Source organism: Thunnus albacares, chromosome 24 (assembly GCF_914725855.1).
Source record: "Thunnus albacares chromosome 24, fThuAlb1.1, whole genome shotgun sequence".
Taxonomy (NCBI): Eukaryota; Metazoa; Chordata; class Actinopteri; order Scombriformes; family Scombridae; genus Thunnus; species Thunnus albacares.
Genome location: NC_058129.1, coordinates 5,846,738 through 5,861,401, shown reverse-complemented (window position 1 = coordinate 5,861,401; position 14,664 = coordinate 5,846,738). Strand labels below are relative to the sequence as shown.

Below are 14,664 nucleotides of genomic sequence, written 5' to 3'. Positions count from 1 at the left end.
CAACACAAAGGAACCTCCCAAAACATAATAAAAATATATTCTTTTTTGTCATATTTAATTCTGGCACAAGGCAAGAAATATTGTCTATAAGTAATACTATATGACCAGTTAAGGCCTTGTTAACAACCTTTACTTGCTCTTGATTGTTTGGAATTTCTTAAGATAGCTCTACTGTAAAGTGACACTATGAAGTTTTAGTTTGGGTATGGCATGTATTTACATTTTGAGAAATATGTTTATTTGATTTTGAGAGTTTGATACCACCAGGGAGTTATGTGCTTTGGACAGAACTAAGTTAGCTGTTTCCCCCTGTTTCCAGTTTAGCACTAAGGTAAGCTAATCACCTGCTGGCTTTAGCTTCATATTTAGCGTACATACATGAGAGTGCTATCAATCTTCTCATCTAACTCTCAGCATGAGTGTATTTCTTCTCTAACCCTTACTCTTTTCCTTACATACCTTACCCAAACTTAAACCCTGATCCTAATTCTGAATGTAAAACAACTCTAAATTGAATGCAAATTTTTATTATAAATTCTACACTTTATCCTAAAAGTAATCCTTAATTTTAAGTCCTTAAATCCAGGGATTACTCTATGATATCAAAAATGTCTTCACTTTAAGCCATTACATTTCTATCTTTGTGAGGACAGCTGATGGTTGCACGCAGAAATACGAGAACTCACACACATGCACACTGATGATTTGCAGGCAGGCAGGAAAATGGCATAACTGTCAAAAACACATCTCTGTCTTGTTCTCAAGGCCGGGTAATAATCGGAGTCTAAAGGAGACTACGCAGAGATCAATCACACGTACACACTTCTTCCTTTATCCCGTCAACCATCATCCACCTCTGCCTCCTCCTCCTCCCCTCTTTGTAGGCTGTCATTATTCATGTCCTGCCTTCTCCCTCAGCGTTGTCATGACAGATAGGAGTTTTAGAGCCGCCGAAATGGTTCCACCGTTCTTCCTGTACACCATCAAATCATGCTGCTAATATAAATCTATGAGTATTTGTGTTTCATTGTTGAGTCATTGCTTGCTATTAAAGCAACTGCAATGAAGTCCAGGGTTACGCCTTACATTCAAATGTACTTATATCAGTTGCTTCATAATAATTTAATTAAATCTACTCAAACTGTCTGCTTTCAAATCTGATAACGACTTATTCGAGGTATCATTAATTTATTAGCGTGTCTCTTAAGAGTGTTTTTTTGTAATCCCATGACATGCAATCTGTCTTTAATGAATATATGGGGAGTAAAGGTTACGGAAATAAGTCATTGGAGCGGGCGGCTTTTATTGTAACAAAGCCAATGAGGACTATATCTTTCATCTCTCCTCTGGCTGATAACAGTGACAGGCCGAGGATGCCAGATGAGAGAGGCGATCCTCAGAGAGTCGACTGAAAGGTTAGAGTGGCCCCAGGCAGCATGGCTGATGAGGACACACACACATGCATGCACACACACAAATCAAGACCCCTTCAGTCACGCATTCATACGGTGCTTCACACACACTGCTCAACATGCTTGATGTGTCAGATTACACTGCCAATCAAAGAGTGCACAAAATCGTATTACTATAACGGCTTTAAACAGGATTTTAATTATTATTAATGCTCGAAAAAATGTGGAAAGTTTCATAACACATAATGATAATTAATGCATTAATTGTTTTTCCAAATTTCATAGTAATCCATCCAGTTGCTGTCGAGACATTTTAACACATTATCTGAGTTTCTGCTTTATAGCAACAACATGCAGCAATGTTAGACTTGTGATTTTGTTAACGCAAGACCAGCAAAGTGTCCGCATCGATTTCATTTGCCAATTTGTAAATGAGGCCCATTTATCTTCAACTGAAGCTTTCACAAACTTCTCAGCAAGATGTAATAAGACTAAGGAGCTATCTGTCGCCCACTTCTCATTAGGACTCTAAAAAGATCCCCGAAAGCTTAATTATTTATCTGCATTAATATCCGCTCAATTATTAATGGTAGGTGAGGGTGTGTGTATGTGTGTGAAGGCCAAAGATCAACCCTCCTTTACCTCAGCTTCCCTCCTGATTAATGGATGAGCGAGAGGAGCCCTTCATGTATTATTACTGCAGAGAACCTGGACCTTAGAGAGAGAGACACAAACAGAGAGAAAGAAAGAGAGAAAGAGAGAGAGAGAGAGAGAGAGGAAACTCAGTGAATGATAATCATCGTTTAGTATGCAAACATGTCCTCTGTACATTGCTGGCATTTCAATGTTTGAAAGGGCTTGTATGGCAGAGAGAAAGAGGATGGAGAAACTCCAAATTCATTCTCGTTTGTGAAATCTCTTCAACGTTTGTGTCACATCACCACAGATGTTCTTAAATTTGACACTTGTGGCACAAAGTGATGAAATGTGAAAACGGAAAACACAAGATTTATTCACCAGTTTGAAGCTGGTGGTCATTCTTCATCAGATGGTTTCACAGGTTTTATAGCCTCAGTGTTTAGATTTGTGAGACAAGTTGAGATATTTGAAATTATCAATATATTTTTTTAATCTAATATACTTTATTTTTCAGACATTTTAAATGAAAAATGCTTTTTATATGGGTTGTATTGGCTTTTATGAAGGAAGAGAACCATTCATTTTATTTCTATGTCACTATTTGTCATTGATTAATGCTCCTGTTTTGCTTTGTAACCCTTGTTTATGTTCTTGCTTAGTTATAGTGAAATGATGGACACAGTTCATAAAGTGTCTTTCAGCTGCTTTACTCTGACATCTAGTGGACAAACACAACAGTACCAGCAAGAATTTGTTGATGTGCTGAAAAGAGTTGATATATATGGAAATCTCAATCAGGCATATGAAAATCTTAAATTTATTATTGTGCATTTTTTTAAAGAAATGAGTGTCATTGTCACAAAATAAAAATTATGTAAAACATGTTTAAAAAAAAAGATGTTTGTATAAAAAGCGGCCGTGTTTTTCAAGTCTAATAATATTTCTGATATTTTAATCAAGAAATTAAAAATCATTATATTAAATTTTAAACTATTTTTAAATGTTGTTATTAGTACAAATGATACAAATTATCCATAATTTGCTGTGTTTGTATTTCATTTTTACCTTATTTCATTACATTTGAACTTATATTTAGTTTATAAATGCTGTTCTAATGCAGCCTGGCCTAAAAGAAGATTTAATGTAAGCAGTATGTATTGAATTCATTTAGAAGTAGTTTGTCAAGATGTATTTTCAGTCAGATTCTGACATTTTTAAATATTTCATCATTCTTATAGTTGCCTGAAAGTTCATTTCCAGCTCAACGGGAGGAATTTAATTGTCAGTTTTCCACCCTTTCTTACTATTTACAGCACCTTTCTCATACATGTAAAAACTACATTGTTTTAGAAGGTGAAGGACAAATCTTTTAAAATAAACATATCAAATAATAGTCAAGAACAAAGGCTGGTTGGTTTGTCACTGTGTATGGTGACTGAAAACCAAGTCAGAGGTGAAACAGGGTCAAACATGTACATGCCATTTACACTTCAGCCACTAGATGTCGCCAAAGTCCTGTATTTGCTGTTGACCTTCCAGATGTGGATCAGTCCTCCCAGTGTTTCCTATCAGGAACCCCCCCAATAAACTTTTATGTCCAATTTAAGATGGTCTTTGTCTATATACTGAAGGAAGGTGATAATTGAACCTCTGCTTAGTAATCTTATTACATTCTCTTTTTCTTACTTTTTTTTGTAAAATATACTAAAACCCCTTAAAAACTTACACAGGACCTTCACAGCCTCCTATAAGACATAAACACATTTAGCTGCAATTAACTGACTGTTCAGCTACAATATATAAGATCATAATATACTGCTCACTTTGCTCTTTAACCTCAACCTGGAAAGATGAAGATAATGATTTAACAGAGCCCTATTTCCCGTCTTCCTCCACTGGGTGACAGCACAAGCATGCAGCTGCAGACAGAAGCCACCCACAGCTTCACAACTTTCCTCTGAGCATCACAGTTATTTAGTCATCTGAAACATTTTGAAGCCATCTGATAAAGTGAAGAAGATGATTTTTGCTGTTTTTTTTTTTTTTTTTTGGTGCCACAAACAGAGCCACCTGAAGTTGAAAAAAAAAAATCGGAAATTTCTGACAACACAGAGAAGCATAGTTGGAGTGGACATGAGCCAAAAAGTAAAATATGCTTTGTGGTCATAAAATATGACGCAGGGCTAATTTGTTACTGTTGTGGAGAAGATGACTGTTTTCTTCATTAATGCCTTTTTTGGGATGAAAACTGAATCTACTTTGATCACTAAAGATTTGATCAAAGTAAATCTTTTCTATTACACTGCATGAGGACAATGAAGCTGCTGTTGTTTATGTTTGAACATGTATAAAGACTCAAATTAGACTGAACTATTTTTGGGTGACAAAAATGACTTTTTTTTCAGATGCGAGCTCTTCCTTTAGTCATTTTGGGAGTTTGATTTTACTGCAGTGGATTATTATTTGAAGTTTCTACACATCACACCTTTTCATTTCAAATATAGTCCTAATCAATTTTATTTATGAAGCTCAAAGACTTTTTTTACTTTATGAAAAAACTGTAACTCTAAAACAAATGTACAGTTTTTTTAAAAATATCACACATCTTGTCATAAAACAACAAACTGTTGTGGGATAATTCAATTCATAGTTTGAGACATAGAGTTTGGATGATGTGACAAGAGTGTTGGCTGTTTTAAAGGGTTCAGACTAGTTTTATAGGCCTGATAACAAGCTGGAATTTCAGCTGGAATAATCTGAAGACAATATAAATAATAGAAAAGCAAACAAATGTTGGATGTAGAGCAATTGTATAGTTTGCCTTTGTTTGCTGTTTGTTTCATTTAATCCTTCAAATCAACCGAGTTGCCTGAAATGAATGATTTTCTTGTTTGTATCATAAAAGTAATTTCAGGTACAATCCACACAAACACACACACACACACACACACACACACACACACTGCCTTTACTTACAGACAGAACATCAGCTTTTCAACAAGGCTCATCATGACTCTGTGTGTGTGTGTGTGTGTGTGTGTGTGTGTGTGTGTGCGTGCGTGCGTGCGGTGCGTCCCTGCTGCTGAAGCACCCAGTATATATAGGCTACTCAATAAAAACGGGGCTGCGCTCCGTCAGTGCATTTATCATCCTATTACGGCGACAAATCCGACTCCCAATACATGAAAGGTAAAATGAATCACCAACGTTAAGCCGTCAATAAAGTCATTTCTGCAAATGGTGTCTCCGAGGGCCCCCGCTATTATTCAACAAGCTTTATCAGCACCTTGGAAATAGCGCGGCCCCTGCTTCACTTTGATTAAGGGCCCTGCCAGGGACCGGTGACAGCGTTTTTGACTCGGGTTTTATTCAGCCCTCTCCCCGTGATGAACACCGGGCTGATCGGGCGGAATGAAGACTAATTAAAAGCTATAAATTATCTCTTGCAGCCCCTCTCAAGGAGCCTCTCTTTGCGGCGCCAGATAAGAGCAGACTGAGTGCTCATTTACCCACAATGGCGCTGCGGCTAAACAGCATATTGATACTGTCCTAATTGGAATTTAATTAAGTAGCCATGGCTTCCCACTCCGGCCTGCGGGATAAAGATTTCACTGCGGCCGTGTTAAACATCAACACGTCCCCACTTTCATGCTGTTGCTATTATCATTATTAATAGTATTATTTCAAATCGCCAATTAGAGCTTGATGGCCGTTTTATTCTTTTTCTAGAGATTTTACAAAACCACCGTTAATTATCGGGACACATTCCTGCTTTCTAGGCCTTTTTCTGTTTCTGTAAAGTTCAAATTTTTTTTGTCCTGGTATTTTTCACATGAGTGAATGTGTTTTGTGATGCTGCCACAAGCTAGATTATCCAAAATCTGAATCATAAATGTGGCCTAGATGCGTCACACAGGAGCTACAGAAGCTGAAAGGACGTGAAAAATGCCAATGAAGAGAAAAGAAAAGGCTGGTGATACTGGAAATGTCCAAATAAACCTTTTTAGAGACGTTTATCTTTGAGAATTATTGGGTTTTGTTTGTGTAAGGGTTTGTTCTCTTTCATTTTCTTTTTCTAAAATAACGTTTCCAGCCCTATCACCTTCATTTTAAGAGGATTAATTGTGCTGCAGCCTTAAAATATAAGGCACGAGCCAAATTATGAATTATATATCTACATTAGGCCTCTGCAGAGAGGCGCAGGAGACATCAGAAGACTGTAGGTAAATTAAAATGAAAATTACCACAGCCTAAAGTAATTTCAGTGATATTTTTTTTTTCTAAATTAATCTCCAATTAGTATTCTTACAATAAAACAATAGTCTACATAATCAAAAATGTGATTTAACTACATAAATTTAAATGAAAAAACACATTTTCCATAACTTACTGTGTTCCCGCATGGCATTTTCACTCACTGCTATCTCACTGTTGTTTTTGTTTTGCTGTGTACATGTGTATGCACGTGCGCCTCACCGAAATCGATCCAACTACGCGCGGGCTACGAGGGCGCGTGCTCGTGCGCGGCGCGTCCTAAACCCTAATTGGACGCCGTCAATTGTGACAGGGACGATCTCCGCAGCTGATTGGTCCGCTGCACGTGTGTACGCGCACACTGGGTGTAAGAGAAAGAAAAAAAAACAGACGAGGGGAGATAACGCGGTTTAGGAGAGTTTAGGAATACACAGATATTATGCTGCACCGGGGAGAGGCACGGACACTGGTTATAACGGGGAGCTAGTCGCTATGCCAGGTCTCGGAAGACTATTAGGAGACGACATGTCGCCGCTGTAGGTGATATTATAAACTAACACAGGTATTTATTCGTTTTATTCCAGCGAGAAGGCTTGTTTTTTTTACATGCTGTCCGTCTAAATTGGATACCGACGGGGGGCGGGAGAGCGAGCAACAAGTGGAGTTTGGTGTGGAGAGGTCGAAATTTCTCACCGTCACCAGCTATATGGAAGAGCAAAAGGAGCCCAACAGCGGCCGGGACTCGACCGAGGAGGAGAGCATGTCCCTGTCGCCGAACCTCCCATCCCCTCCCATGATTTTACCCCACCAGGCCGCCCAGCAGGCCCACAGAACCACCAACTTTTTTATCGACAACATCCTCCGGCCGGACTTCGGCTGCAAAAAGGAGGCGAGCTACCGCGACCGGAGCCAGACGCCGGGTAGAGAAAACGTCAACCCGCTGGTAGCGAGGCCACATACCGGCAGCCTCTGCCTGGACTCCAACTGCAGCAGCGACAGCACCTCCTCCTCCTCCTCGCCCTCTTCTTCCTCCTCCTCCTCGTCGTCGTCCTCGCCGTCTTCCAAGCAGAACTCGTCGAAACAAGGCGAACCGGCGAGCAACGGGACTATCAGATATGCAGACAGCCCCTCGTCAATTATGATTGTGAGTGGCAGCAATGGAGCTTCTCCGCCCACAACGAAAGAAAGCCAGCCGCTGTTGTGGCCCGCTTGGGTTTACTGTACACGGTACTCGGACCGGCCCTCATCTGGTAAGGCGCTAATAGTCCCACAAATATAGTCTATCGCCTGTTTGAGTGTTGGGGAAACTGTCTTTCTCACAGTGGCCATTTAAATAAAAACCCTTCCTGACACACTTCCTCTAAACACCTTTGTCAAAGTTATGAGAGGGACTTTAAGGTTGGCAATATTTAGGGTTTAATTTCTCCTTGTAACGCAGTCACAGTGTGGCTTTGATTCATCCAATCAGAACAGAGCATTTCTTTTATACAAGCCATTTTGGAGATTTTTTTAAAAAACAACAGACTTTAAAAATATGAAAATAAGGTTTAGAAAGACAGCAAAAGATCACTAAATTAAACAAAACAGTTCACATGAATCATCTCTCTCTCTGTGTGTCTCTCACACACACATGCACACAGACATTTACGCACAATGAAGCGCATTATGAGTGATTGTATGTCGCTGAGCTATTTCTTACAAGCTATTTGCTCCTGGCCTGTAGCTACAATAAGTCTGCTCCAAAATCAGTGCTGTTATTTTTAGTGCAATTTCATAACATGACGCTAAAAAAAAGTTCTCTCCAATAAATGTAATTGTGGGCCTTCATGTCTTGTGTAAATGTAGTCTGTTGTTGGTGAAAACTCTTCTCTCTTCTTTGTGTTGCTGTTGGGCGAGAAGTATATTACATACTGTTCACTAAATATGGTGTAATAAGCTGTTGGAAGTTGAGAGTTGTGTTAAATATAATAGCTAAAATATTGCAGCTGCTGCTGTGTTTGGTTTGTCAGAAAAGCACAACATAGCTCAAATATCTCAGTTCTGTTAGACAAATATAAATACATTTAGAGTGCTGTAACAAAAATACCAGTCATCGACGAAATATTAAATTAAATTATATTAAGAACGAATCAGTTACATAAATATAAAACATTATGTTGATGTATTATTATAAGGGCTAGTATAACAACATCACACTGAGCAGCTCATACCAGTTATTTCAAGTTCCAATAAAAAATAGATTATTATCAGAGAGATTTCTTTTAAGGCCTCATTTGAATGTTTTTATCTTTTCGTATTTGACTAAATAAAATATAGAAAAAATATACAAAGATTCTCAAATTCAGTGTTTATGTTATCTTGAGGAATTTGAAGGTGGTTTTAAAACTATTTCCAGAAAAAACACAGAGAATAGAAAGTCAGAAAAAGTCATGTAGTCGACAGAGGTGATGCTCTCATGGATCATTGTTGTGCTTTATTTAAAAAATCACGAGTGTAGAGAAGTGTGAACCCACAGTGTTGTTGTGTTTGTTTTTTTCGTTATTTATTCCTCCTAATATTACAGTCTAACTGGTTTTGTGACTGTCAGCTGTTATTAGTCCACATTCAGTGTTTGGAGACTAAAGTTGGTTAAAAGGATACAGAAGCTTTATACTTTAAAGGACATAAAGTGTTCTTATTTAATAATTGTAAAAAATGGCCACAGGACACAGAATTAAGTCCTGATTTCCTGACGTCATTGTTTAAAGTGAATTATGAGGAATAACACGGATTATTCCTGTTTGGAAAGGTGTGTTTTGTTCGGCTGTAGTCTTCATATTACACATCCATTAACGTGATGATGTCACGTTGTTTTTAACGGGTTTGTCATTTTCATGATCATAATAGTGAGTTAAAGGTAATGAATGATGACGGTCAAAGACCCTTTTTTTACTTTTTATAAGGATCTATTTTTCTGTGTAGTTTGTTATATTGGGTTTGTTGTGTTTTTTATGCTTTATGAAGCTTTCTTTCAGTCTTGTGTGTTGTGAGCAGCCTATTGGATAAAATGTGTGTCATCCGGGTCTGACTTCACAACGCATGTCCTGCCTTCACTCATAAATACACACACTTACTACAGTGACCTATGACGCGTTGTGCTCTAATGCAAATTAGTTGAAATCACCAAACTTTCCTTCTTGAGCTTTATTTAATGATACATTTCGGTCAGATCTGTCCTTACAACGCGCTGTATATACATGTTTAGCCTATATGATGAAGAAATCACACACCTGGATGCTTTCCATTCATTGTATCACAGGATTTTGTTTTTTCTGCAGAGAACATTGAGATATGTTAACCTGTGTTTTCTGCAGAGACTCACTTTATTTGATTGTCAGCGAGGCGGCGGGTCGCTGCTTGTTTTGGCCAAATCACAAGTCAGATATGAGTGTCTGCATAGACTTCACACAAAGGCCTGAGTGTCTCTAATGAACCAGCATCACATGTTTATATCTATATGTACACACATGTAAGTTTTACACTTTAAAAAATTGATTCGTGTCCGATTTTTGCAGCAACATTTTCTCGCTTATTTCCCTCCAAAAAAAACCCAAACTAATTTTAAAAAGCTGTGAAGGGTGAAACAAATTGTTGGATACTTCCTGCATGAAATGCTGAGACCTAATTTCTTCTCTAATTGGCTAATTGGCATTTACACACCTGTGACCTCAACAGGTTCGTTTTAATTGAATATTAGTTAATATTAGTTGAACAGTAATTAATAGTCACGCGTGATTGTGGCTTTACAACATCAGTGGCAGCTCAGTAACTGTTAAACGCCGGTGAGAAATTCCACGTAGCTTTAATAATAAAGGCCGATTTCAAATCAGTGTAATTCTCCGGTTTGTGTTGTTATGAAAGCATCATTTCTATTTACACCACTAAGCCTCTGCTGTCAGCTAGCAGCCAGAGAGTAGCGTGTTATTACGCTGTAGTATTTATTTGTCTTGTAAAAGTTCAAATGTTTCACGTTTTCATGATGAATGCTCATTAGAACTAAACCCTGGTTTGGGTTGAGGCCCAAAACAGCAAAGTGTGGCTTTCTTTCTGCATGATGTCACCTCAGCGAGTCCAGATGTAATGTACAGTAGTATATGAATAATGAGGAGCCAATCAGATAACAGTAAAATGATTAAAATGATAAGTCATCTTTAAAAATCTAATAAAGAGAGCATCCAGGACGCTCTATGTGCGCCTGCGTGACTTACGCACTGACCAAATCATTCATATCAAACACTCTGGTGACGCATTTGATCACATTGACCAGATAATAAGACGCTTTCATCTGTCATCAGAGAGAAAGAAGCTCAGTCGATATAAGCAGCAGCTTTGATGGTAAATATTAGCGCCTCATATGTAACATGTGCTCCAGCCTTGGAAGAAATATTTCATATGTGAGGGTTCAACTCTGACATTTACGTGTTCGTGCCATTGTTGTTTCCACACCAGGCCCGAGGACACGGAAACTGAAAAAGAAGAAGAGCACCAAGGAGGACAAGCGGCCCAGGACAGCGTTCACGGCCGAACAGCTGCAGAGACTGAAAACCGAGTTCCAGGCCAACCGGTACATAACGGAGCAGCGGAGACAGTCTCTGGCCCAGGAACTCAACCTGAACGAGTCCCAAATTAAAATCTGGTTCCAGAATAAGAGGGCCAAGATTAAAAAGGCCACCGGCTACAAGAACGGCCTGGCCCTGCAGCTCATGGCTCAAGGACTTTACAACCATTCAACGACCACCGTGCAGGAGGAAAAGGAGGACAGTGAATAGAGACCCGGACATTCCTGCTGAGGGCCTCACTCTTTTGGAGATAATGAAAAATTTTAAAAAATGGACTTGAGGTGGGGTAAACGCTATTTAAAAACACAGATTTCTGTTTATGGTAACAGTATATGGACATAATTATATAAATGAACGATCGTTATTAAAGTTTATATAGCCACTGCAGTTATCATGTTGTATACAGTATATTTAATTTCAGGTATGAGCTCATCTCTCATCCGGTCACTACCTGCTGGACATTTCCATCCTTTCCGTCTGTCGCTCATTGTTTTTTTTTTTTGTTTGTTTGTTTTTTTAGGATGTCTGATTGGCTCTCTAGGTTTTGTGGTGTCCTGTCCCGCATTATTTCCTTCAACACATCAGTTCGCAGACAAGCCAAAGATTTTAATATGTTCACATGTAGTCTGAAATAAAAAAAGAGAGAAAGTTAGATGGATGGAGTTCATTTTTCTTTCTTTCATTCGTGTTTACAGCGTGAAGCGTTGAAGAGTGGTCGGTTATAATGTTTTGGGATTTAAAAAAAACAACCCATAATTAAAAAATAGGCCTATCATTATTTCACTTTAAAAAAACGAGCGTGACTTTAACCCCAACATACTTATAAAATGCCGATATGAACATTTAAAATACATTAGACTCAGATATCACGCAGCGAATTTAAAGGCGCAAACTGTCATTAACAGCTTCGGTTATGAGGAGTATTTCACATCCAGCATTTGTAGTATTTTGATATTTGAGAAAGGTGGTTGTGGCAGAAACACCCTCACACACACTCACACACACACTCACTCACACACACTAGAAGCAGCTCCTGTTTCACCACAGTTCATCTTTCAGTCAGACCCTGCTAGTTCCTCCGTGATGGATAACTATTAATGAATCTATTTCGGGCGTTTTACAACATTTCAACTTCTCTTCTAAACTCAGCTGAGCTTTGATGGAGTGAATATTATCGCAGAAACGTGTCAGAGCGGTTGTAGACGCAGAAGCACCTGGTTTCTACGCGGGATTCATTGTGACCTCATGTGACCTCAGGTTCAGGTTTGATAGAGCCTGGCTGTGAACTCTGACATGGCGTGTGTTTCTCTCTCTCTCTCTCTCTCTCTGTGTGTGTGTGTCTAACACTACAAGGTCAGCCAGAGCAGTCAGACTGAGTAATAGTAGTTTAGTCTGAGTGGAAGCTGTTTGCATTATAACTACAGCGGCTATTGAGTAATTCAAGTGATTGTTTGCAAATTTTGCTCAATTGTTAGAGATGTAAATAGAGTACTAAACATATAAACTTCACTTTTTCTTCTGTCAGTTAAAATAAGAAAAACTTTTTTTCTTTTATTCTTCAATCCACAGTTGGACATTACGTATAAAATCATAATATATTATTAAAAAGTTATATGAGGGTCTTTACGAGGGAGAAACTGAAGACTAATTTTACGGGGGTTTTTTGAGTTTATGATACTTATGTTGCATTATAGTGACGAGTCAACCTGTTTCTTTCTTTATTTGACAGCTTGTTGTATCAGTTATTAGGATGCACTTATACTTTGCATTTGCCGTCACTGTTAATAGTGTAGATTCAGTTGATCCGAGATAATATTCAGTCACTCAAAACGGCCCGTGAGAAACTTTATTATTGCTGTGGCCATACAGCTTTGTTTAGAGAAGATATAATACACAAACATTTCTTTACAAATAAAATGTTAATAAGGAGGAATTTGTCTCCTCCTGACAGCTGAATTTCTTTTGTATTTAATTCTGAAGAAATCTGACTGATTAGTTTGAAGTGTCAGCATGTAACACGCGCGACTGTGCGCGCTCTAAACAACCAACACTGATTTATATGATTTGTGTTTGGTAGCGTCGCTTATATACAGCCGGTAGCGGATCGGATTATTTAATTAAGAGCTAAGAAGCCTGCAGAGGTCTGAGGCGGCAGCAGCAGCAGCAGCAGCAGCAGCGGAGGAGCAGCAGCAGCATTCACGGCCTCCGACTTTCAGCCTTTTTAATTATTTCAAACGCTGCTGCTGCGTTTGCGTTGAGCAGCTCTGCCTATAGAGCAGGGATTTAATAAGCGCACAGCATAGCCTGTTAATAATTGATTTCAATAATAACGACGAGGGGCTTGCTGTTAGTTTATGGGCAGGTTTTAAATTTTAATTACCATTTTAAAACAATGACCTTTTTATTTGTAGTTATTTATGAAGACTACTTGTACCTCAAGGGTGACGTGCAGACAATATTGCGCATGTTAATCAGCGAAAATTGAATTGTTTTGAATTGTTTTCCCCATTGCACAGCTATATTATTATTTTTTTTTTTAAAAAAAAAGCAAAAATTAGCTTCTTCCAGGAGAGCAGGAGAGTCAGCTGCAGGTAAAATGTTTTATAAGTGTCAGCTTCCCTGCAGCATCTCTCCAGCACTGGAAACCTCCAGGGGTCATTGGAAGGGGTTTCCTGAGGGGTCCACAGCAATATTAGGAATAATTTAACGTCACTATTCACTAAAATGTATGAATGAATATTCATAGGATTTGGTTTCAGTTAGTTTGAGACTAAATCTAATTTAATCTGAACATTATTAAACAGATTTGAATGAAAGTAATGTAGGTTTGTTTGTTATTCTATAGAAAACAATAGTTCTAATAATCTGCACTAAAAAAGCGTTTTGCATTAGTTGAAGAGATTTTATTTTATTCAAGAGGTTATCAGGCTGTTTAGAAACACACACACAGGCCTAAATGTGTTTGTGAATTCAGGCTTTTTTTTGGCCATCTGGCCTGCATGTGTGAGCAGAGGTGAAGAGGCTGCTTGGCTCTTCACGGTCAGCTAACCCTGCAGCTCCAATATTATGATGATAGTTTCATTCCCCGCTGTGAATGCGGAAGAGGATCTTATGACAGTGTATTTAAAATTCATACAATTATGAAACAGCGAGAGGATTTCTCTCTCTCACTCTCTCTCTCTCTCTCTCTCTCCCCTCCCTCCCACCTTGTCATTGAGGGAAGCCGAGGGTTTATCTGTAAAACAAAGAAAAGCCAGGGATCGTTTGCATAGTTAGCATAGTCTGCCTCGCAGGCACAATATGGATTTAATTTATATGCAAATGAAAGCAATAAAAGGAGAATACACACTGGAAATCTCTCCCGTTTAAAGGAGGGGGGGGGGGGGGGGGAGTTGGATTCAGAGCAGGTAGCAGCACACATGCACGGAACAAATCAGCCTCGACCAATAAGGAGAACAACGATGTTATATAATATGCAGGAAAGATTGCAATAGTGTGTAAACTGTGCAACACAAACATCATGCAGTAGACTCCCTGCTAGGAAAGTTTGGAGGAAGATTTTTTTTTTAGCATTAGGGGGAAGTTACATTCATGAGGCTCCAGGAAACAAGATCAAACACACACACACACACACACACACACACACACACACACACACATCATGCTTTCTGACAAACATGCAGCCTATTTGCATTGGCTCAGAAAGTTGCCAGTGCATGGCGACCTTTCAGGCTTCATGCATTGCACTGATGTCGTGTTGA

The 14,664-nt window shown here is 38.7% G+C and overlaps 2 protein-coding genes across 4 annotated transcripts in view; one reads left to right on the top strand and one right to left on the bottom strand.

Annotated features, from left to right (window-relative positions):
- Positions 1–14,664, bottom strand: part of LOC122976676 (metalloreductase STEAP3-like) — a 70,305-nt gene that overhangs the window by 24,455 nt on the left and 31,186 nt on the right. For both annotated transcript variants that reach the window (XM_044345295.1, XM_044345294.1), the window contains exon 3: positions 2,055–2,126. The gene's annotated coding sequence lies outside the window, so the exon portion shown is untranslated. The remainder of the gene's footprint in view (positions 1–2,054; positions 2,127–14,664) is intronic.
- en1b (engrailed homeobox 1b) lies at positions 6,694–11,555 on the top strand. 2 transcript variants are annotated; one of them, XM_044345299.1, is made up of 2 exons: positions 6,694–7,555; positions 10,782–11,555. In XM_044345299.1, the coding sequence occupies exons 1-2, from the start codon at positions 7,012–7,014 to the stop codon at positions 11,111–11,113; spliced, it is 876 nt and encodes a 291-aa protein (XP_044201234.1). In that variant the 5' UTR covers positions 6,694–7,011; the 3' UTR covers positions 11,114–11,555. The 2 variants fall into 2 exon arrangements, with proteins under 2 accessions (XP_044201234.1, XP_044201235.1); XM_044345300.1 differs by having other exon boundaries at positions 6,695–7,555; positions 10,794–11,555.

Bases quoted from the DNA above. Each gene is read 5' to 3' on its own strand.
- en1b (XM_044345299.1), top strand. From the start codon at position 7,012: ATGGAAGAGCAAAAGGAGCCCAACAGCGGCCGGGACTCGACCGAGGAG. The intron at 7,556-10,781 runs GTAAGGCGCTAA...GTGCCATTGTTG, and splicing joins CTCGGACCGGCCCTCATCTG to TTTCCACACCAGGCCCGAGG.